The sequence below is a fragment of the Sceloporus occidentalis genome, unplaced genomic scaffold, assembly GCF_023333645.1.
Source record: "Sceloporus occidentalis isolate IW3139 unplaced genomic scaffold, rSceOcc1.0.p SCAF_4, whole genome shotgun sequence".
NCBI classification, from domain to species: Eukaryota; Metazoa; Chordata; class Lepidosauria; order Squamata; family Phrynosomatidae; genus Sceloporus; species Sceloporus occidentalis.
The window spans coordinates 19,421,686-19,446,621 of record NW_028316984.1 but is presented as its reverse complement, the minus strand read 5'-3'; the positions used below and the strand labels follow the sequence as shown (position 1 = coordinate 19,446,621).

Below are 24,936 nucleotides of genomic sequence, written 5' to 3'. Positions count from 1 at the left end.
ATTCAAAAACAAGCGTCCTAATTTTCCTCACCTTCCTTCCGAAAAAGACACACAAACTAGTTAGTGTTTAACAAATGATAATGACAATTTAAATAAAAGAGATGAAGAAGACAAAACACCAGAAAACGAAATAGTCAAGACAGAAATAGCACGATGTGTGAGATTAAAATTCTGATTCATGTAGCTGGGGGAAAAAAACTATGAAAATTATCAACCAAATTATTAATACTGCTGTGTGAACAAATATATTCTTGGAATGATGCACCCTCCCCATATGCCAGCCTGATCCCAAATCACATTGTTATACATTTTTGGATCTCCCCTCCCACTCTTGTTATACATTCTAAGATCATGATGTGTAAATAACACAGTGATGGTCCCTCTTGTTGAATATGTAGCTTTCACTAAATAGAAATAACAGACCTAGACATTGTATTGGGTTTATAACAAAGGGCTGTGAGAAGGAAGAATGAAAGCACAAAAAAGATGGTTTGGCAAGGGGAAGCAAGGAACTAGTGGACATCCTTTGAAAAGGACAAATGATAAATTGTTAATCAATAGGGGCAGGACACTACAGAGTAGAGGAGATGGTTTAGATGGGATATAGGTGGTTCAGAATGCAGATGATAAGATCAGTGAGAAAAGGCAAACTTTTTTTGTCATCGTGTTAGGAAGGAAAAATAATTCAGTGTGCCCATGTCATATGTGGCTGTGCCTTATGCGGCTTCCAGCATATGATGGAAACCGCACCGGAAGGAGCAGCGCCATATGACATAAAAGGCAATGGCGTGCACGCCCATGGTGAGTGTGTTTCTACAGGCCATGGGCCACCACAAGCACAAGCTCCATTCACTTGAATGAGGCTTGAGCATCACCGTTTTTCCCTTACGCGGGGGTGGTGGTGGTCCGGAACAGATCCCCCACATAATGGAACGAACAACTGTAATCCCAAAATACTTGGCTACTTGAAACCTTATAGGTTTCCTAGGACCTAGTCAGATGGGCAAGATACCACAGCCCAGCCCCATGATATCCTGCCTGTGGTGTTGAACCAGGTCAGTGCCCAAGTTGTTCACCCCTTACCTTCTCCTGCTGTCGCATCCTCTTTGAAGGTCCCCACCATGGCATGTCTGGTTACACCAGGCACCCCCTTCCAACATCACAGGCTGCAATGGAAGTCTTCAGAGTGGATGTGATAGCGGTGACAGGTAAGAGGCACATGGACCTGTGAGATCTGTCTGCTTTCACAGTAGAGAAACTCAACTGCAAACAGCCTCTCTTTTTAGACCAGCTTAAGGGCTTTTGGGGCCAGATCCACATCTCGTCTGCCTGATCCTGACCTGTAGCTGATGGCCAGGCCATGATGCGAGGCCATGGGGAACATGGGCCTTTTGACCCATGTGTACAGCCCCTTAATTGCATTATAAAAATGAATTATAGCAGTAACTTCAGTATTAGGCATTATGGCCTAGCAGTATTAGTTTGGATCACACCATACACAATAGGAAGCGGAAATGTTTCATTGTGGTCCTTCTTTTGTGTTCTATAAATGTCCACCAACTTTTGCAAATCTCTACCAGCTCATTTGGGAATCTTGAAAGAAAATTTCTAATATTGTTGTAAGAAGTTAAGAGACATTTTTTTTAAAAAAAAATTTGCTTTCCTTATGATGATTTGAAGAAATGCTTTAAAATCCAATACTGAAATGCCAGCATTCAGTCTATTTTTATATGAATAATCTAATACTTGCCACCCAGAGGTCCTCAGTTTGTTCCTCTGCCAAGATGTTGTGCAAAGACAGCATTTTTTAAAGTACAACCTCTTCAAAGAAATCTTACTTTCAGTGCCAGCAATTTCACATTTCTGTTGCTGAAAGATTACTGGAATCTGCCTCATCAGAAGGTTTCTAACTTCCTCCAGAATTATAAAGCTACAGGGGAACTTGCTGTCATTTCTGTGACAAAGAAGCAAGTCTTTGTTCTAATGGTAGCCTTAAGTAATGGCTCCATATAGTGAATCTTAAATGAAATATAGGCACCTACAGTTGGAAGTGTTACTTCATTTTAGGGCCATCAACGAAATGAAGAATTCTGGTTTATTATTCATGTCTTCCTTATCCAATTAATTAGTTGATTACATTTACATTATCTACATGTATATAATTTAATTGCAGATGTCTTTTTGGAACTTTTGAGATAGATATAAGAGAAGTTAGAATTTGCCTTTTTTTAAAAAAAACAGTGCCACCCATTCTAGAATAAAGAGCTATTTTGACTGTACAGGAGGGCCCTATTATGAAATTTTGCACCATGGAGTACTTCTGTGCACAATTCCAATCTATTTCATCTCCTCCCCACCCACCCTGTCAACCATATTACTTTTTCTCTCTCCTCCATTCCACCTTTTCTGTCCATTGTCTGTCCTTACCGGCCTGTTTTGGTTCTTCTCCCTGTCTGCTATTGGTTTTTGTGTTTTTAAACTGTATTTGTAGAGTTCAATCCAAATTACATTCAGTTACTTAATTTCTTCATTGAAGAAATCAGAAAACTAAAAATGTGGAAAGATAGCCATGAAAGAACTAGGTAAGATCCTCAATTGCAGAGACATAACATTAAATACCAAAGTCAGAATCATTCAGGCGATAGTATTTCTGATTGCTTTGTACTATTAAGAAAGTTCAACAGTAGAGAAAGCTGAACAGTGAAGGAAACTGACAAGGAGATGAACTCATTTGAAATTGTTGCTGGAGAAGAGATCTGCAGGTGTCATGGACTGTTCAAAAGTCAAATGAATGCATCTTAGAGCAAATCAGGACTGAATTCTATCTAGAAGACGAGATAACTAAACCGAGACTATCATACTCTGTACATACAGATAGGCAACAGGACTCACTGGAAAAGATGATAATGCTGGGGAAATGGAAAGCAGTATGAAAAGAGGAAGACTGCAATACAGATGGATAGACTGAGTAAAGAAAGCAGTGGCCCCAATTCTGCAAGACGTAAGAAGTGGTGTTCATGATTGGGGTTATTGGAGGTCTCTCGTTCATTAGGTTGCCATATGTTGAAACCAATGTGAAACCATCATCAACATTTTTAATTATTTGTATGTTTAAATCAAGGGATGGTTCATTATACCCTTTCTTGTCAGCCTCACAGTCACATCATGAATTTTTGCCCTAGGGAGGCAACACACCTCCTGAGACATCATGTCAGACCCACAGCCTGAGACTTCAACTTTATGGGAAAGCTATTTGCCGCTAGCTCCTTCCCAGCTAAGACTCTGACTCACACCCTCTGACCAAGATCCTGACCAAGTGCTCAGGAAGGGACCTGGGAGTACATTCAATGGAACAATAGAGTACTTAAAAACACACACAATCACACCTCCACTCAGCTCACCCAAACAATCAGCCTTGTCCCAACAGACAAAAGATCACCAAACTACAAGAGAACGATAGACACTACTGGTCACACAGTAAAGCTTCCACTAGGCTCCAAACACACCAACCAGCCTTTCCCCAACTAACCCTCATTCGTGACCCAACAAACTCTCCCAAAAAAAATTTGTGGGTTTTTCAGGCTATGTGGCATGTTCTAGAAGAGTTTATTTGCCAGCATCTGTGGCTGGCATCTTCAGAGAATGCTGAAGATGTCAGCCATAGATGCTGGTGAAACATCAGGAATAAACTCTTCAAGAACATGGTCACATAGCCCGAAATACCCACAAAAATCCATGGATGCCGGCCATGAAAGCCTTCATCTCCCAAAAGACTCTCTAAGACTGGGGAGGTTCAACCTCACAGAACCCCAGGCTCACCTTCTGCTGTCTCTTCCTCCACACCTATGTAAAATATTCTTGTTTTCAAAGCTATGTCATTAAGCTCCAGAGCCTGAGACTGCAGCTATCAAGTAGTTGTTTACTACTTGATCTTTTTGAAACAAGAATACTTGTTTATCTAGAACAAATATCTCACTTTCAGATCACTTTAGTCCCAATCAAACTACCGAATTATAAGTAACAAATCACAGATAAAATGTTATCTCAAGATAAGAAGTCATATAAGTAATCTCTATGAAATAAAGGGTTAGGTTTAGCAGTGTCCTGACTTACAATGGGTTACTTTTCCAGTACAACATTAGCTAAACAACCTACCAAAAAGAAAAAGAAAGAAAAGGCTACACTTTCTGGAGAGATGAAAGGACTGACAGAGGAGGACAATGACTGGAGGATGGTATTGTGTGGATTCTTCATAAAAGTGAGGAAAGTAAAGTGAGAAAAGAATATGGCAATCGACCCTCTAGTGTGGAAACATGTCCAGCAGGATTGATTTGGCAGCACCTGCATCAAAGCACTTTGTGGAAACTGAATTGATCCAATATATGCTTCTTTGTCAGTGTTGTTATCCTGTTACTGTGTTTGTGATGATTACAACTGTGCTTACATAGTCTGTACAAATTGTTTGGAGCATGTTGGGGGGAAATGGCCTCATCCTTCGTCCTAGAGAATAGCTAATCAAGGCCTTTCTTTGCCTCTTGGTCATTTAAAAGCATGATAGCTGGGATCTATGCATGAGGCTGCAGTATTTGAATATGCCAGAAAGTTGGACTTGTATCAGCAACAGCTTAATCAGGACACCAGTTCTGTGATGGCAAAACTCAGTGATTAATTCATTAGTTATATCTCATAGTTTTCCTGTTCTCTTGCAAGAGAAGGTAATTTAATTTAGGCAGTTGTTTTTGTGAGGGGAGAAATATGGAGGCTATTTTCAATATGGCAAGCTAAAATGCCTGCCAAGGCTCCAATGGGGATGTTACAGGAAACTCGTGGGCATGCTGTCATTTTGTGCTCACTTCAGCTGCATTAGAGATGTATTCTTGTTTGTTAATTTTTTGTCTGGCCTTTCCTCAAGACAGAAGTGGGTAGATACAGGCCTAATGGCATTCTGTTTATGGAGCCCATAAAAATTTGAGGCTAACCTCAATTTGTAGATAAGGTACAGAACAGGTAAACAGCTCAGGCATGCAAAGATACAGTTGGTGTTACCACTATGTTTTATGCTTGAATGTTTTATTCAAGTCTCAGTTTACACATAAATTTTGTGTGGAGGGGGAGAATATCCATTGAAATTAATAAAACCAATATAGAACTTCACCATAAGGAGAATTTCAATGTGTTTATCTTTAATTATGCATGTGCAAATGGGAAAATCGGGTCTTTTGAAAATCCTAAGGGATATATTTTCTGCTTGGTGTAATTTTAATTCTAGTTTAGTTAGTTTGGAGATTTGTATAATTTCTCACTAGCTTCAAAAGACATGCAGGCATGCCAGTTCAGTTCTTGATCAGCAAATAGATGTAATGTATTTGCTGGTACCATAGTTTATTAATTTCCCCCCTTAATTTCAGAGCTTCATACATCTGAGAGTGGCATGGCTGAAAATGAAGTCCCACCCCCATTGCCTCCACATCCTAGTGATGAGCTGCTCACAGATTACAACCATAGGTTTGAAGATGTTTACTATTTATGATTTTATTTCTAGAACACAATGTGTGTTAAAAATATTTTGCTTTATGGTGTTGAATTTGCAACAGAACATATTTATATATTGCTCAGACTTACAGCTTTCTTAATCTTTTAAGGCTACTTATGACTATTGCTATAAGTGGATAGATATATGGTATAGCTGTGGGTTTTTAGAAAAATCTAACTTGTATCCACAAGATTAGATTGTGATTAATTGTCATTCCCACTTTCATAGAGGAGGAGGGGTTTGGAGGGAAGTATACATATTATTGTTGTGCTGTTATTGTTACTGTTGTCATTTTTTTTTGGTTGAAATTGGTGAAATTCTTTGTGGCATATTTTACAGATCATCAGGTTGGGACATATTCATTATTTTTTAAAATATATATAGTTCTTTATTTGCAGCCCTCAGTTCATTCACTTTGAGAGCTGAAAGTCATATCCAAATGAAAACAATAAAATACATAATGTTAAAAAAAGACCTGAACAATGTTTTACACAGTAAAAGCAGCGATTAGTAATAAAAACAGCAATGACATTAATTATTTAAAGCTATGCTCAACAATGTTGTATTCATCAGCCATCAAAAGGAAAATAAAGCCTAGCCTCTCTGGGGAAAGTGTTTTACAACCAACGTCCAGCTACATAGAACACACACTCTTTTGAGTCCATACCAACTTCACCTTGTTGGGAAGTAAGACGTGAACCAGATGCTCAGATCATTGGGGGGGGGGGAACCCACACAGGCTCACAAAAAAGAAGATAATCTTTAATGTAACCTGACCCCACAGTGTTTAGAACCTCACAGATAAGAACTTAGAAACAAGCTAGAGGCTACTATAGATCTTTCAAGACCACTGGTTCTTGATCGTGCAAAATAACAGTGAAGCCACTACATTTTGGAGCAACCGGAATATTTCAAATATTCCTTGAAATCAACCCCATGTGATCTAAATGTGAAGTGATCAAGACAATGGTGAGATCTACCTTCTCCTGTTGCAATGCAGTGGGCACACCAACCAAAAATGGGCAAAAGCACTGCCAGCCTTCACTGCCACCTCACCATCCAGGAGCAGTACTAGATGTAAAAACTGAACATTAGTACAATCAGATACTCCATTGTTTACAGAAGATGTACTCAAAACCCCAGGCTGAAGCACCTAGTGACCAACAGGACACTCCTTCCTGCCTGAATCAAATGTCAGTTTGTTAATTATAACCAAGGATTGAACCCAGGTTAAAAAGGAAGAAAACTTTGAGTTCTGAGGCTATTACATGTTCAAAAATATTGCTTTTAAAAAGGCTATTAGAAGCTGATTGATACTGCTCTGGAGTGGATGGGGGACAGTGAAGACTTCTGCATTGAAGTTGTTGCCACCAGTTGCTTTAGAGAAGCCAGAATGAGGCTGTCTTTCAAAGAGATGTTTATTTATTTAAACGTTTATATCCAACCCCATATCATGAGATCTCAGGGCAGCATACAAGGCATTATCAATCTCCATCACCTACTTAGCTACCCTTCCTCTGACAGATCTTACAAGTCAGGAGAGACAAAATGCATGGGGATGGACTTAGTTCTCCAAGCAACCTTTGCACTACCTCAAGTTGAACAGGCTGCACTTAATTACATCCATGAAAACAGTCTGTATTCAGAGTGAAGTCCCACTTGGTGTAGCACAGACAGCTGTTTATTATTTTCAGATTTAATCTGAAACTGACACAGATATATCTTGAAAGGTAAAACATTTCAGGAGCCTAGTCTTGATTTTGCTGCTTCTTTAGATATTCACATTCTTTAACTATGGGGTGAGACATAGATTGCCGTAGCAGGTTTATTCACTTTACTTTAAAAATGTGATAATGACACATGCATTTGATGGTAGCCTTCTTTTCATCTTTATCATGGTTGCAAAATAGACAGATGGTGAAAACCCATCTTCTTTTTCCTTTTTTTCTTTTTTTGCACCGTTGAGTTTCTCTAAATAAAATCAGAGTCAGTGCAAAGGATAGGTCAGAGAAGAAATGTGATTGACTGAAGAGGGCAAGATACATTTATACTGGATGAGGTTTAATTACTTCATTTGTTTTTCAGCTACTGCCTTTTCTTCTTTTTTCTCATGTGCTTTCCTCCCACAGCTCACTAGCAGATTCAGCAGCAGCATATTTACCAGATCAGCACATCAACTTCAGATCGTTGACACTGGCCAAGCAGCCGGAATCAATTAATCTGAAAGCATCCAAGAGCATGGATCTTGGTAAGAAGGAGTGGTGGGAACACAATAATAATCCTTTTTAGCCTCAGCATGTATTTCATGATTTTGGTTCTCAAATGCATATTGTTTGAAAGTAAACTGTTAGAGCCAAACTAGGCAGAACTGGAAAAATCTGCCATTGTAGTACCATGTTTTATTTTGTTTTATTTTATATTAAAAAATGTCACGTGGATCTAGAGAACAAAATTTAGAGATTGTTTTTGAGGTCTTGAACTCGGTGCAGTGAAATCACATTTTACACATGGAGCATTTTGCTTATTTCAGTGAAGTACAAAAAGTAACACCTTAAATAGAAATACTTCCTTGTTGACAATAAGAAATAATAAAGTTGAGAAGTTCTTGGCTGACTTTTACAGACATTTGATTGGTGGCACCATTGTGCCTCGCTAACAGAGCTCTGCAGAATATATTGAAGTGTGTTTGAAAATAGTTTCCACACTGTAAGCACAGCATATAACAATTTCATCTGAAATTGCTTTCTGTGGAGAAAGGTAGCAGATCTTTTGCACACAGTTACTATGGGTTGCAGGTGGATATTTCAGCTTGGGCTTGTGTTTTATCATCAGCTGTAGAAATCGTTTTGACAATCAGGCTATGTTCAGTGCCACTGTGCTCTTCAGACCTGTCTGTACTATCAGGGTTTGATGCGTCATACATGTTTTGGACAGAACCACAGTTCATAGTCATTGTCAACACTGCATGGGCTTAGCTTTTTGGAAATGAAATTTGTGGTTAAGGTTTTCAGATGGTTTTAAGACAAAAATGATGATTTTGAGACATTAAAGTAGAGCAGTGCAGTACTATAACTGTATCTCAGTGTTCCTTACCTCCCCATCTCTCAACTCATGTTGGCAGTAGATCTTTTTTAGATATTGCGACACTGTTGGTTCACCTTAGCAAAGAACCTGTTAATGTCAAAAGGAAGCACACATCTGAAAACACAATTCCTGGGTCCCTGTGTGCATGTTCAGTTGAAAAGAAGTCACCTTCACACACTATATCATTTGTTGCATAGATGAAACGAATCTTATGAACGGAAGGGACTCAGCTTTCCCATAATGTGCAAAAATGCCAGTCAATATTGATTCTACAGTTTTCTCTCTGGGTATATAAAGAGGAAGCTGCAGAAGCTTTTCAACTCCCCAGTCTGGGAGCTGGATTTAACTTTCTCAAGCTACACATTTCCTTTGCATATCACGGGTTTTTAGACCTCAGGGGAAAGCATTTGGGGTCTTCCTCCTTGTACATGTTTGAAAACGTTGTGCCCACTTTTGGGGAGAGTTTGGATTCCTCCATTGTTGTCATCCCAGGGCTTGGTAGCTTTGGTAGTTGACTTGTAGCCTTAAACATGTGTAATAAAAGAAAGTGGTCTTTAATTAAAAAGAAAAGGAAAATACATGTTGCTGAATGTTGCAAGAATGTTATACTGTAAAGTGTAAAAACAAGTTGTGAAAGTTACCGGGTTATTAAAGAATTCTTTTTTTAAAAAATGTGAAGAAAATGCGTGAATTGTGACAAACTAGACAGCCTAAACTACTTACCTTTCTACATTTCACCATGAGATCCTCTGAGGATTTGGATAGGAAGGCCTAGCCCAACACTGTCCACGTAACTGCTTGTTTTCCAACAGTTATTCCCCTTGCTTGTCCGTTCCGCCAGTTTTGTGGAGGCATTTCCCATTCTTGAAATTCTGCCAGCTCTTACCTGTTCTACATCTAAGATACATCTCTGTTACCTTAACACTTTGTGGACACTGAGCAGAGGGTTTTTCTTCTGGTTGACTAGTTTAAGTGTCTTACCAAAAAATGTTATCCTCCTTTACTTCATTACATTGCCGTGATTATACAACAATAAGAATCTCCTGTCTTAAATTCAAACACTTGATGAAGACAGCTGTCTGCTTTACTTCATAATTCTTTACTTGCATGCTGCCCTGAGATTCTGTGCTATATATGATGGGATACTATCATCCTCATCACCACCACCACTATCATTATCTATTGCAAATGACAGCTTTACAAAGTTTGGAATCAATGGCTTATCAGTTCTAGCCATAGTATGAAGTGAGACCCAACCAATCTTGCACCTTCATAATTACTCGGCTTGAAATAATGATAATTTTAATAGAATATGAACTGGTAGGTAAAGGATTTGACAATGCTGAATTACAAAGAAACATAGATGAAAAGATCTGGAACTTTTCCTGTCAAACCCAAGGATTTCCTTAAATTTTTCAGCCTTCAGCCGATCCTACCTATGGGTTTCAACTATTCTTGCCACAGTGTAGGGTTTAAAATCTTGTTTTTAGAGAAAGTAGATAACAGAGAACCTTAGGATTCCATACCAGTTGCTGAGTTGTGCCTTTGTTGCGAAGATGTATAGAATTTCAACAGCCTTAACTGAGTAACTGAATGATGGACAATCTAGAGCAGTCAGCATCTCTGCAAACTAGGACATTCAAATTAAAAACAACAAGAACAAGGCATTTGCAGTTGATATAATTTTTGTTTCACCATTTTTCTGCTGAATTTTATGTATGCAAATGTTTATTTTGCAAAAGGGAGTTCTTCTCCCAGAAGCTTTAAAAGGGCAGGCTTCTGAGCATGGCGAGGTGGGGGATAAAAAGATATGTGTGGGTAAAAATATTCTCCTGACTAACAAAAATAGTTCCTCTTCTAATGCTTTGAAGCTTGCTGACAGCACAAACCAGTTCATACGTTCAGTACTGGTGGCATAAATATCTCAGACATGAAGGAATGATACACAAAGTATCTGAATATATTTATATTGATAATTCAGTATTTTTATAGGCAAAGCCATATGCAAAATACATGTGCTCGCCATTCCTCATGAACGCTAATTATTTATATACTAAGAATTTGTTTACACAACCTGTAGAGGTTATGTCTAAGAAAAAAATGGATTTTACCCATTCATACGTTGGTTAACTAACTGAAACGGATCTCTTACTCTCTGTAGTCCAGCAATAAAACTAATCAAAGTACTCATCTTGCAGAAATCATAGCGGTTTTACAATTATGAAGCTCCTTGAACAATAATTATTGGTTCCTAAATGCGATTATGAATTTGTGCCCTTCTATAATCAGATTGGGGGTCCAATATGCCTGATAATTTATGAAGATAGGAGCTCATGGGTGCAATATCAGGTAGTAATGGCATTTAGAACAAGGGCAGTGTCTTCAAATTACTGATTAAATCTGCCTCTGCATTGCAGGAATAATCCAGGTTGACACCACTTTAACCACTATGGCTCAGTTCTGTGGAATTCTGGGATTTGTAGCTTGTGGCACCAGAGCTCTTTGACAGAGAAAGCTAAATATCTCTCAAAACTACAAATGCCAGGATTCTATGGCACTGAGCCATGGCAGTTAAAGCAGTGTCAGACTACATTATTTCTGCAGTGTAGATTCAACCTGAATTGCGTAGTTTAATGAGTATTTCAGACAACCAATAAGAGACCAGTAAAAAAGCATTAAAAAGTCTGCCAGTTTTGTCCAGGAAACATTGGTCATGTTCATATTTTGGGTTAGTAAGCTGAGATAGGCAGGGACCTTCTGTCTCCAGACAGTGCACCTCACAACACATGACAATCAGTCCTAAACATGGATTCCCATTTCATCCAAACAAAGAGGCTTCCAGCTTGCAAAAAACAAAGAGTGTTCAACTATGGTTTGAAGTTGGTTTAACATCCTAGTTTATTCTGAAAGTGACAACCATAATTTCCTGATTTGGACAAAATAGGAAATAGTTGTTAATTAGGGACTTCCTGGTTTAATTGCAGAAACGAAGACAAAGGAGGCCTTATATGCAAGGAAAAGGCTTGCAAATGTCTGAACAATAAAAAAAAGAAGAAGTGAAGTTTTTGCTAGAACTGTACACTAGAAGATATTAAATTCAAGCTATTCTCTATCCAGTCCCAAAAAATAACTAATAATAATGTGTATGCAAAGGGATCTTACAGTACATTTGAGACAGACTTAAAGAGATAAGCTGGTAGCATGAGCTTTTATAGACTCAAAACTTTGTGGGTACGGAGATGAGGTGGCAAGTTCAATATCAATTATGGAAAGAGGAAGGATGTTGCCAAGGAGAGGAGATAGCCATATGAATGAGTATTGGAATGTAGTGTGGGAACCAAAGATGCTGGTCAAGAGTGCCCTCTTGCAGAGGGGGGGTTAGATAGTGTTGAACTGTGTGTAGTATGCTAGGAAACCATTGTCTCTGTTCAACCTACTGCTGATGGACTGGAATCTGTGGATACATTTCAATTCTACTGTTTCTCTTTTCAATCTTCCTTTGTAGTTCTTTTGTTCAAGGACTGCTGTTCTGAGGTCCAAGATGGAAAGCCCAAGAAGATTAACATGTTCTGCAACCGACTTTTGTGTTTTCTCAGTCCTAATGTCTGTTTTATGTCCTTTTATCCTCTGGCGCAGGGACCAGCCTGTTTGCCCAATGTAAAGTACTAAAGGGCATTGCTGACATAATATGGCATAAATCTTATTGGAGGCTGAGCAAGTGAAAGTCCCTCTAATATTATGGGTGATGTAATTCGGTCCTGTGATGAAATTTCCTGAATAGATGTGTGAACAGAGTTGGCATCTGGATTTGTGGCAAGCTTTGTACCAGTGACTACATTTGTGTTATGTATCCTCCTGTGGATAAGTAATTATTTGAGATTTCGAGGCTGTCTGTAGGTGAGTAAAGGCCTGCCACTAAGAATCCTTGAGTGAGCAGCATTATTGTCCAGAATGGGTTGCAGTTCATTGATCACACATCTGAATGCTCTCTGGTGGGAGCTGTATGTGACCTTCTGTCATTTTCTGTCTTCAGTCTGTTCTGTAATAGATTAGTTCTGGGTAGTCTGTGTTGTTTGTTTGTTTGTTTGTTTGTTTACTTCATCCCTGTGTTGGGATCCAACCATTGAGCTGCAAGGTCCTTCACCATTATATTTCAATATTCACCATATCTTCTTTTGCTGCATATCTAAGGGCTGCAAAAAGTAAAGGACTGCTTAATGTCTATGAACTTTCCATGACATCAGAACTAATGAAATCAGTTAGCTTCAGATGCTTTACCACATACATCATAGATCACAATGTGATACTATGGTATACAAAATGACCTTATATATGATATGATACAAAACTGCTTTATGTAAGATAGTGTCTAATTGTAATGTAATATAATAACTAAAATACTGCCTGAAATGATTAATTCCCCTATAAGGCAACCTCTGATCATTCTTTGCCTCTAACAGTTTATTGTAATTATAAGTATAATTTTACAATATTACAATTCCTGAAGTGGAAAAGAAAGTGTTTCAGACACTTTTAAAATGATTTCCAAAGATTTCAAGGCAAAGTCAAGTTTTGATGAGGCATTTGAAGGAAGGCATTTGAAGGAAGGTTTTCTGGAACACAGTTCTGAGCATAAGGAGCAACGGAAAGAAAGGGTGGGGTCACAAGAAACCTTTCAAGATTCTATGGTGATGGAAATTGAGAAGCAAAGGTCCAGCTTCTAGCGATGCGGACATTGTTGACCTAGTGAACAGTGAAAATACTTAAAATAAACAAACAGTTCCATATAAGTTGTTACTGGTAGACTACTTCTATACCCCAGTACCCATTGTTTTCTGTTATTCTTGGTTTGCTCAGCGGTTTATCCTTTACAATCACATTGTCTTCTGTGTTATTGCCCAGGCATCGCTCATTAATTGTTGGAATGCCATGAGCAGTTTATTCATTTGTGCTTGAGTGGGAGCAAAGTGGGGGGGGGGATAACTATCAGTTCATTTTGCTTCTGTATCTATACTTGTTTGGAAGGGCTAATCACAAACATAAGCTTCTAAAATGCTTTTTTCCCCCTGCAAAATTGAAACAATTTGGGGAGTTAAGCTGCTCTGAATATGCATTCTGGATTGTTGTTATGTCTTCTTTTTTTACATTGGCAATTCTTTGAATAAAACAATGGATAAATAGTTGCTACTTTCTTTCCACCTCTTCTTTCACTCCATCTGCAAAATCCTTTGTTGGTTGCTAAAAAAAACCCACACCAGTTTCCAATTAAATTTTATACATCTAATTAAACAATGTTTAATTAACATTTGTTTTTGTGGGAAAGTGGTTGCTCTAATACTACCAAGTATTAAAAGAAAATGGATGGGGTTTGGAAAAGTTACTTTTAAACTTTTGTCCTTACGAGTGGGAGAAAGGAGACTCAACATATTGACATACTGTTCCACTGATGGTCTTTATGCATGCAGGCCATTAAACTGGATGAACAAAATTATAACAGATGTGGATGTAGATATCTTGTGATGGTATAGCTTTCATTGGCCATTTCATCTCATAGTTTGGAAATCTACCTGGATATGTGAATTTATTTGGAATTCCATTCTGCTGCTCTTTGGCTGATGAGAATATATCATACCTTCCAGATTCAGATCTTTCAAATACTGCCTCTAAATAAACCTCTTGGCTAAGTGCATGGCTGAGGGAGACAATACCCTGGAGTAACCGTATTGGCCATACAGCAGAGTACAATAACATCTTTTAACAAAGGTGTTAAAAATCGCACAGGTGTCCTTGCAAAGGACAGAGGCAACCTGGATCTTGAAGCATATTTTTGTGTTGCTAATGAAGTTTAATTTTTATTTCCTGGACTTTGCAACTCTTTGTATCCCAGAACCCATGTGCCAGAGGGAGGAGTGGCCTGCCTGCATGGATATTCCTCCATAACATCTTAACTGAAAACAACAGTATCAACATCTTGTCAAAATGAAAACCTATGACTCTAACATTGGCCTGATACAGACAGGCCAAAATAAAGCTGCTTCAAGTCACTTTGGAGGTATGGTGTTTCAATGATGCATGCGTCTTAAGAGTCCAGAAGCCGCACCACGCTCCAGTCCTATGGACTGGAGTGCAGCTTTGGTGCAGCTTCCAGACTCTTAGGACATATGCATCATTGAAACACCATACCTCCAAAGTGACTTGAAGCAGGTTTATTTTGGCCTGTCTGTATAGGGCCAAGTTATATATTTTCTTTCTGCTGTATGATTTTAACACCTTTGCCTGATGAAGCCATTGGAGCGTTGAAAGCTTGCAACATGTGCTTTGTGTATTTTGGTTGGCCTAGTAAAGCTATCGCTGTTTTGTGGATGTTGGATGTTATTCTGCTGAGGGAGACAAGTAATTCCAATAGCTAAGCTAGTCAAGCTACTAAAAGGAGTTTAGCAAGAGGTGAATGAGTTGAAACTCAGGAAAGGTTGCCCTTGGATAATTACAAGTTCTTCTTGGCATCTGCTGCTTCTTGGGATAACTAATTATGCAAATAATGACATGATTCCTATTTAGAATATGTAAATTTGGGTGGTGTTCAGAATCCACTGACCTAACAGTGCCTGCAGGAAGGATACAGAAATGGCAGGTGGCTAAAGCTTTCTTTCCTGTGACTGAAAAATGGGTGTGTTTTGATTTTTGTTGTTGTTGTTAACAAGCCCGAAATTACTGTATATTTTCTCTCCCCCTGTAGAATTGGAAGGGGGTTTAGTTACCGCATTTCCCCTTACGTATCAAATCTCTTAGAGCACATAAGCCGAAATGCAATCTGACTCTCTGCAAACAATTCCAGGGCTTGAACTTCCAGCCTTTGCTTCACAGATCTGAAAATTACAGTCCATCCAATTTAGAACAGTATCAGTGTGGATGGTTTGTTCTTACTTTTGCAAATAAGCAAGACAGATGATATATCTGAACGTTATCAGAGCTCAGAAAGGAAATGAGGGGAAATGGCTAATTACTGTACAATTTATTGTAAGGATGATGCCACTTCCTATTCATGCACAATAGGACAGTTGTATAGACAATAATTGCCACATTATGCACTAAAAATGCATTAACTGGTCACGTGTGCACCAGTGTTCTTCTCCAGCTGCATGACAAAATTAGTTTTCTCAAGTTGTAACAGAAGACCAATATCATTTTTAAAAGCCTGGCATTTTATTATTTATATTAATATCACTTATTGTTTTCTATAAACTTACTTACATGAAAGTACTTGGGCTTTGTACAAATGATCTGTAAAACTACAGCCATGGGAATTGTATTCAGGAACATGAAAGCCCTGTTAGCTTTAGCCTGCAGCTAAATAGAGAATTGAATAATATTAATGAATAGCTATTTTGTTGTACATCAGCTCAAACAAAATACCTGGTAATGTTATGGTAGAAGAATGACAGTTTGCATATATATTCTCTGTCAGAATAGGCATGCTTTCTCTCATATATTCATTCTTACATTGTAGCAAGTTCTTCAACATTTATGGAGTGTTTAAAACTCATTTTGTCTTTCTGTTCAGTTCCAAAGTAAAGTCTTTTTTCCCATTTGTGAAAGTGAAGACCATGCCATATCAAAATAAATTGCTGCGTTTCTCAGTCACATTATAAATTCACTCATGATTAATAAGCCACATGTACTTTAGCAAGCCATACGAGCTGAAAAATGTTGTTGTACATTTGGCTGCTACTGGGAAGTGACTAATAGATTTTCCACCCACAATGTGCAATCTTTAATTTGAAGATCAATTGAAGTATCTGTCTGGGTTTTTGATTTCACGTAGTAAACAACAATAATAAATGCAAAATGTACAATATCATTTTTAATATGATTCTTAAAATGGCCTTGTACAACCACTTGGAGCATGCCCATTTTTGTAAGCACTTTTTGTAAGTAAATCTAATGACAGTAGTGTGTGTGTGTGTGTGTGTGTGTGTGTTTGTGTGTGTGTTATGTGCCTTCAAGTTGTTTCTGACTTAAAGTGACCCTAAGATGAACCTATCATGGGATTTTCTTGGCATGATTTGTACAGAGGAGGTTTCCCATTGCTTTCCCTTGAGGCTTGAGAGCATGTGGCTTGCCCAAGCTTACCCAGTGGGTTTCATGGCCAAGTGGGAATTGAATTCCCCATTATCTTTTTCTCACCCGGTTTCCTGACCATGAAGACCTACTACTGAACTCTGCAGCAGCTATGAACTAAATATTGTGCAATGAGATTCCAGTGTAGCAACAGTTTTGTAAAAATCAAGTATGGTCAAAGCATGGAGACATGGCACAGGCAGAGCAAAGAAAAATGCTAAGTTTACTAAATACAAATGTATGTAAGAAATGGTAACATTCAGAAAACAATGGAGGGATCACTTCAGTCTCTGCAGACACTCTCCTGCTGGCCTGAAAGTTTCCATATTATTACGAAACAGTCTTGAAGGTAGAGTACAGTGTGAAATTGTTGAATTAGAATCTGCTATGAAATTTGATTCTATCTGTTTAAGCTTGAACTGAGATAATAGTTTGATGTCTGCATACATTCAAGTCTTAATTAAGAAATGCAGTTATGAGTGGTTACTTTGATTATCTTAAGATAAACATATAATTGTTAAAACATGTTCTTTTTCATTTCATTACTATCAGACCTCATTGTTACATTTTCAATTATGTGTATATATACCACATGATATGGCCTCTATGCCACATAAATCTATTACTTTTAAGGTGCCAAAAGTCCCTTTGACTACTAAAAAATAACATAGCTACCTCTCTGGACCTAAAGAAATGAATATAATGTTACGCATATCTGTAGGATCAATGACTCCCCTTTGAACCACAAAATGTAAGCACTGATATACTAAGCTTAAAAGTCAAATTATTTCCACAAGGTATAGATCCGCAACCACGGAATGCAGTAATACATAGACTGGATTCAATTCAGATGCTGTATGAGGAAAGTGAAGGTATTTCAGATGACCTAAATGCCAAATCATTCTACGTAGAAATATTGCAGCTGGCTTACCTTTACGTATAAATATGGTTAACACCAAGATCTAATGATAGACAATGAACTATTCAATCACTATACCTATAGCTACCAATGAAATTGGTACTGATAAGTCCAATGTAGTCCAAATCTTCTAAACTTCTGCTGTAAATTAAATATTGCAGCAGCTAAATGTAGAAAAAATCCCTGTCTCGAAGAGTGCATTCAGTTCTGTGGAATCTTTGTCATCATATATGATTATAAGACAAATTACTAATCAATGGCAGTCAATAAGAGGCAATAATTCAAATAAATGACAATAATTCAGGTCAGGAAGGAAGCAAGGTAGCACAGGTAGCAAGACGGCTACCTCCAGAGTTGTACAACCATTTCGACATCAAAGTCTTCTTCAGTTGAGACAATAGAATCTCCTGTTTTCAAAATTATAAAGTACAGTTTCCAGCTTGCTATTTCATTATTCTAAATACACAAAAGTAACAGTATTAAATACAGATGAATCTTATATATAAAAAGAAAACAATTGTATTTATCCCTTATTGATATAACAGTAAGATTTAGTTTAGATGTAAGTAAAGCTGTATGTCTCTTTAAGAATTGTTCCAACATGAAAGAGTTACCTGTATATCATTAAGAAGAGAAGGTATATTATCATCAACAGATACAATAGATAGTACTCACTGATTTTGCTTTATGTAAAAGGGCATGTTTTAAGAGGGAGGTAAGCTTGTTATATCAGTAAGGGATAAATACAATTATTTTCTTTTTGAAGACATTGGGGGGGGGAGTGAATTTTTTAAATTCAGCTTAATCCAATCCAATCACCTTTTTGGTGGTAGGGTGGTGCATCATGTGTTCTGAACATGCCAGATTTGGGGGGCAAGGTGTTGAGGTTCTTTCTCTTGGTATAGTGGTTTGAGTTTTGGGCTAAGACTCTGGAGACCAGGGTTTGATTCCTGCTCAGTCATGAAAGCTGCTGGGTGACTGTGGGAAGTCACAGGCTCTCAGCCTCAAGAGAAGGCAATGGCAAACCCCCTCTGAACAAATCCAAGAAAACTCCATGATAGTTTCACCTTAGGGTCTCCTTAACTCAGAACTGACTTGAAGGCACACAACACAGAGACAATCCCCTAGCTTTGGATGTCCCTTACATATTGTTTGTGTCACTTATAATAGAAAGACCATATCTGGAAGTCTTTTATGCTGTTGTTTTTTGCAGAGCAATTGTGTATGGCACTTTCATATTTCAAAGGAAATGCATTTCTACATGCTTCCCTTTTAAACAAACCTAGACCTTTCAATTGGTATGACATAAATTTATCATGATTAGGTCAGTCTTAAAATCAAGATGAATCCAATATGTTTAAAATATCATGACCCCCAAGTCATGTAATTTTGCTGTCAAATACCAATAAGTGAAGTAAAGTAGAGCCTCTTCTCCATACATCCTATATACAAATTATATATACTATACACACATGTATTTCTTCAGCCGCGGGGTTGAGAATTTATGATAGGATAGATTGTATGGCATACGTATTATATTCTGAAACAAATGTTTTCTATACAAAATTCTGTTCCACAATATTATATGCAAATTGAGTGAGCCTCTAAGATTTTAAGAGGAGATAGCAAATATTTTTCCTTGTTTTTTTTTCTTTGTTATAATTATTATGGTTACTCTGAAGGTTAATATTGTGATTTAGGAAATTTTATTTTCATAGTTTCTAATTATAGGTAGTGAGGAGTACACAATGAATGTAAGAAAGAAAAGGGATGAAGCGGGAATCCTTCATAGTGCACTGTAAAAGAGCAAAATTGTACTGAAAGTGTATTGATGCGTAGTTTTTACCATGTGGGCATCGACTATGATAATGAACTATGTTCATATGATTTCTAAAAGGTATATAACTTCTAAAAGGTATATAACTTTTTTAAAAATTGTGCCTTCCCCTATCAATACTGAGCTCCCTTCCCTATGAGTTCAGTACTAGTTGTATTTTTCTAGGACTCTATTTGAGAAATTAAACCTCATGATTCAGTTATCACAATTTTACTCTTTTATTGTTCACTGTGAAGGATTCTCACTTCATCCCTTTCCTTTCTTTCATTCATTGTTCTACTGAACTCAGTTGAGCTTGTATATCCCTTTGGAAGCATGTTGCAATGTATATATACAGAACCTTTCAGTTAATCATATTCTAATATTTCATTGGGAGCTAGTGTGATATAGTAGTTTCAGCACTGGTCTGTGACACTGAAGACCAGGGATTAAATCCCTGCTCAGCCATGGAAACCCACTGCGTGACTCTGAGCAAGTCATACACAATTCAAAAAGGACATTGAGAAACTGGAGCGTGTCCAAAGGAGGGCGACAAAAATGGTGAAGGGTCTGGAAACCATGCCCTATGAGGAACGACTTAGGGAGCTGGGGATGTTTAGCCTGGAGAAAAGAAGGTTAAGAGGTGATATGATAGCCCTGTTTAAATATTTGAAAGGATGTCATATTGAGGAGGGAGCAAGCTTGTTTTCTGCTGCTCCAGAGAACAGGACCCGGAACAATGGATGCAAGCTACAGGAAAAGAGATTCCACCTGAACATTAGGATGAACTTCCTGACAGTAAGGGCTGTTCGGCAATGGAATGCACTTCCTCGGAAGGTGATAGAGTCTCCTTCCTTGGAGGTCTTTAAACAGAGGCTGGATGGCCATCTGTCAGGGATGCTTTGATTTGGATTTCCTGCATGGCAGGGGGTTGGACTGGATGGCCCTAGTGGTCTCTTCCAACTCTACGATTCTATGATTCTATACTTTTTTAGTTTTAGAGAGGGGCAAAAACCAACCTCCTTTTGCCAAGAAAACTTCGTGATAGGTTCACATTAGGGAGCCATAAGTAATAAACAACTTGAAGGCAGACTACATCATTTCATTGTAATTTATGCATAACAATTTACCTGTGTTTATTGGATTCAAGTACCTTTGCTTTTAGGGAATGGATTACAGTGAAAAAGAAAACCTAAGAGCACATTCATAGAATCATGGAAGAGACGACAAGAGCCATCCAGGAACTCAGAGCACCCCCGACAGATGGCCATTCAGCCTCTGTTTAAAACCTCAAAGGAAGGAGACTTCATCACTTTCTGAGGGAATGTGTTGCACTGTCGAACAGCCTTTACTGTCAGGCAGTTCCTCCTAATGTTGAGGTGGAATCTCTTTTCCTCTAGCTTGCATCCATCTTTCTGGGTCCTATTCTCTGGAACAGCAGAAAACAAGCTCACTCCATCCTCGGTTTGACATCCCTTTAAATATTTAAACAAGGCTATCATATCACCTCTTAACCATCTCTTCTCCAGGCTAAACATACCAAGCTTCCTAAATCGTTCCTCGTAGGGCATGGTTTCAAGACCCTTCACCATTTCAGTCGCTCTCCTCTGGACCCGTTCCAGTTTCTCAACATCCTTTTTGAATTGTGGTGTCCAGAACTGGATGCAGCATTCTAGGTGAGGCCTGACCAAGACAGAATAGAGTGGCAGAATAGAGTCGACCAATTACAAATCCATTTAACAGTTGTATTGTCTAACCCATATTTTACTAACTTGTTTGCAAGAATGTAACTTGTCAAAGGCCTTACTGAAATCAAGGTATGCTATATCTACCGTGTTTTCTTCATCTACCAAGCTGGTAATTTTATCAACAAAAATGAGAGAGAGATCAGATTTGTCTTGGCATGACTTGTTTTTCAGAAACCCATTTTGACTTTTTGTGATTATGGCATTCCCTTCTAAATGTTAATCTTCTTAATGATCTGCTCTAGAATCTTTTCTAGTATTGATGTCAGACTAACTGGATGAAAACTGCTAGGATCCTCTTTTGTTTGTTTGTTTGTTTTGCTTTTTAAAGATGGTGACAACATTTGCCCTCCTCCAGTCTACTGGGACTTCTTCTGTTCTCCAGGAGATGTCAAAGATTATTGCCAATGGCTCTGAGATTACACTTCCCAGCTCTTTTAATACCCTTGGATGTAGTTCATCTGGTCCCAGAGACTTAAATTCATTTAGATGAACAAGGTATTCCTATACTACCTCTTTACTTATTCTGTGCTGAATTTCCCCTATTGTGTCCTCTGTTCCATTTTCCTCAGTTTGAGCACCCTTTTCCTTTTGTGGGAAGATGGAAACAACGAAGGTGTTGCATAATTCTGCCTTTTCTCTGTCCCCTGTTAGCATTTTGCCATCTTCTCCATGTAGTGGCTCTTCCATTTCCTCCTTCTTCGTTTTGCTGCAGACATACCCCCTTTTTATTGTTCTTAACCTCTCTAGCAAGCCTGAGCTCATTCTGTGCTTTAGCTTTTTCTGACTTTACCCTTACACATGCTCGCTTTCTGTTTGAATTCCTTTATAGCGATTTCCCCCATATTCCATTTCCCCATTTAAAACTTAGCTCCTTTGAAAGTTCTTTAGTCATCCATCCAGATTTCTTGCAATATATCCCATTTTTCTTCCTCATTGGAACTGTTTTAAATTGTGCCTTCAGTGTCTCCCTTTTGATCTCATCCATCCTGACCCCCCTTCTCTTTTCGTGTTGCTGACCATGGGATCACCCCCAGTATTTCCCTTAGCTTACTGAAATCAGGATTCCTAAAGTCTAGAATGTGTGTCTGACTATGCCTGGCTTCTCCTTTCCATTGTATAACAAACTCCAGGAGAACATGGTCAGTCCCATCTAAGGATCCCATCACTTGCACCCCATTAACCAGGTCATCCCTGTTCGTTAAGATCATATCTAAAATAGCTGACCCCCTTGTTGCCTCTTCCACCTTTTGGACAATGAAATTGTCTTCCAGGCAAGTGAGGAATTTGCTAGACCTTGAGGTTTTGGCTGAGTTTGACTTCCAGCAAATATCAGGATAGCTGAAGTCACTACTACATCTCTCCTTTCTGAGTCTTTGGTCATCTGTTCTGGAAAGGTGTCATCCAATTCCTCAGTTTGACTTGTAGGTCTGTAATAGACTCCCACAATATCCCTGTGACTCCCCCCCCCCCCCGCCTTTAATTTTTATCTAGATACTCTCCACCTGGCTTCCCAAATATAAGTCCTGGATCTCTTCACAGGTGTAAACATCCCTGACATACAATGCTATTCCTCCTCCTTTCTTATTTGGCCTATTTCTCTTTAAAAGGTTATACCCCTTTATTACTACATTCTGATCATGAGATTCATCCCTCCAGGTTTGAGTGATGCCTATTATAATGTGCCCGTGCCTTGCCACTTGGGGAGGGAAATAATGGCGTGTGCGCCCGTGGCGCATGTGCACCACTCTGCCACATGCATGAGCCCCATTATTTCCTATGGGGCTTGGGTATAGGTGGATTTTCCCTTACGTAGGAGGATCCGGAACAGATTCCCTGTGTAAGGAGAGGGCCCACTGTATATCATATTTGCTTTGCTGTGCTAGGAGTTCAAGTTCATCCTGTTTATTTCTCATGCTCTGTGCATTAGTATAGAGACATCAAAGACTGTGGGTCCTCCCCACTTGCTGCCTGTGTAAGGTTTTTTGCCTCTCACTGTTGGGTCCTTGCACTATTTGACTTGTTTTCTCTATAATAGTTTGACTATTATCTCCACCCCTTGATGAACTCCTGCCTTCCAAAATACTGTCTCCCTCCCCTATATAACTCCGTTTAAAGCCCTCCTGGTCAAATTTTTGAGACTGTTGGCAAAAACCTTTCTGCCAACTGGTGCGAGGTGCTTTCCTCCAGGTATGGCCACTATAATCTCTGAATTGCAGCAAATATTAAAAGTGGCAACTATGATCAGACGTAGAGTTTGAGTTGGCTTCTTTGAGTGGGGAGCTTCAACAAAGTGTTGCACTGTAGCTTTCTCCCAAAAAGGAGAGGCCCTTTTCAGGATTCCAGCCAACCAAACAAGGCATTTCACCACCACCCTCACCACTGTTTTGTTTTCTTGCCTGTCCAGATGGTGGTGGTATTCTTAAAGCTTTCAGAACTTCTGCAAACCTTGGGGTTGCCTCCAGGTACACTGTTTCTTCCCTCTTAGTTTTCAGTTACAATCTTGATAGTACTCCACCACCTGTGTTTCCTGATACGAGTAATGCTATATTTGACAGATTGTTAGAGTGTAGGGGAGGTGAGGAAACAAGAAGTGGGAGAGCTTGGGAACTGCTTCCTTTTGCTGGAAACTGGGGTAGTATATGTTATTCTAATAATTGCAAATAAATGTTAGATTTTAAAAATCTGTATGTGACTTGAAAGTACCCACCTTGAATCACATTGTGGGAGAAATGCAGGATATAAATCTATGAAATAATAAATAAATGTTCATTACCATTCATTTACATCAACACCAGAGGTTTAAGGTAAAAATCTAGTTTAGCAAACTCTTCTGTGTACCAGTCAGACAAGATAAATTGTAAATGTCTTTAACATAATACTCAAGAATGGCTCAGTAGTGTTGAATATCCAGGCCAATATTAAGATGATTTTTTCCCTCAAGTCTGTTCCATGAGAAGTTTTTGTGACAAAGGGGTGGTGGTTATGTCATGGAAACTGAGCAGAAGTGATAATGGCATACCGCAAGTTCAATTAGGATTTAGATTATTAATGTTTTACTGTATTCCATTGCAAGGGGATTAATCTGCTTCATTTAGTGCATGAGGAAGGAGGTGTAAAATAAGCTATGATGGCCTTAATTAACAGTGCATTACTTAGAAATGAGAGGCAGAGGTGCTATAAAGAAAAAAGGAACTATTTGCATTATCTTGGTGATAACAATACCACACACAGCACAAGTGAGGAGAATATAAAGAAGAATACATATTCTTGTGAATTGCAAAAGTGAAGGTTTGTCCACACATTATTTTTGCAGAATGCCAAGGGATAAATTATTTTTTTTTTATCTAAGCACCTCTTCATCTATTTCCATGTAAATTCTTGCTAAATGGTGGCAGAATATCCTAGATACTTAAAGATGTTTGCTACTCCCTTTCTTTTCATGCAGTGCTTTCTTCTCGTTCTCTCTTCAACCAGGAGATTCGGGACAAAAAGCCCCCTTCCATTTGGTACAAGAAGAGCATTGTATTTTTTTTAATTCTCCAAGCTAGTGCACAAACTGCACTTGTGATGGAGGAAAAAAGAAAATTACTTTGTAGTAGCAACAGGAGTCATGGTGTAGTGGTCTGAGCACTGGACTAGGATGCTGGAGATCAGGGTTCAAATCCCCACTCAGCCAAGGCAACTAACTGTGTGACCTTGGACAAGCTTCACAAAGGCC

At 38.5% G+C, this 24,936-nt stretch overlaps 1 protein-coding gene across 2 annotated transcripts in view; it reads left to right on the top strand.

The window, feature by feature from the left end:
* The window catches only part of PARD3B (par-3 family cell polarity regulator beta), a 574,817-nt gene that overhangs the window by 256,071 nt on the left and 293,810 nt on the right, over positions 1–24,936 (top strand). For both annotated transcript variants that reach the window (XM_089519344.1, XM_089519343.1), the window contains exons 14-15: positions 5,409–5,505; positions 7,663–7,781. In XM_089519344.1, the coding sequence (XP_089375470.1) occupies positions 5,409–5,505; positions 7,663–7,781 (216 nt within the window). The remainder of the gene's footprint in view (positions 1–5,408; positions 5,506–7,662; positions 7,782–24,936) is intronic.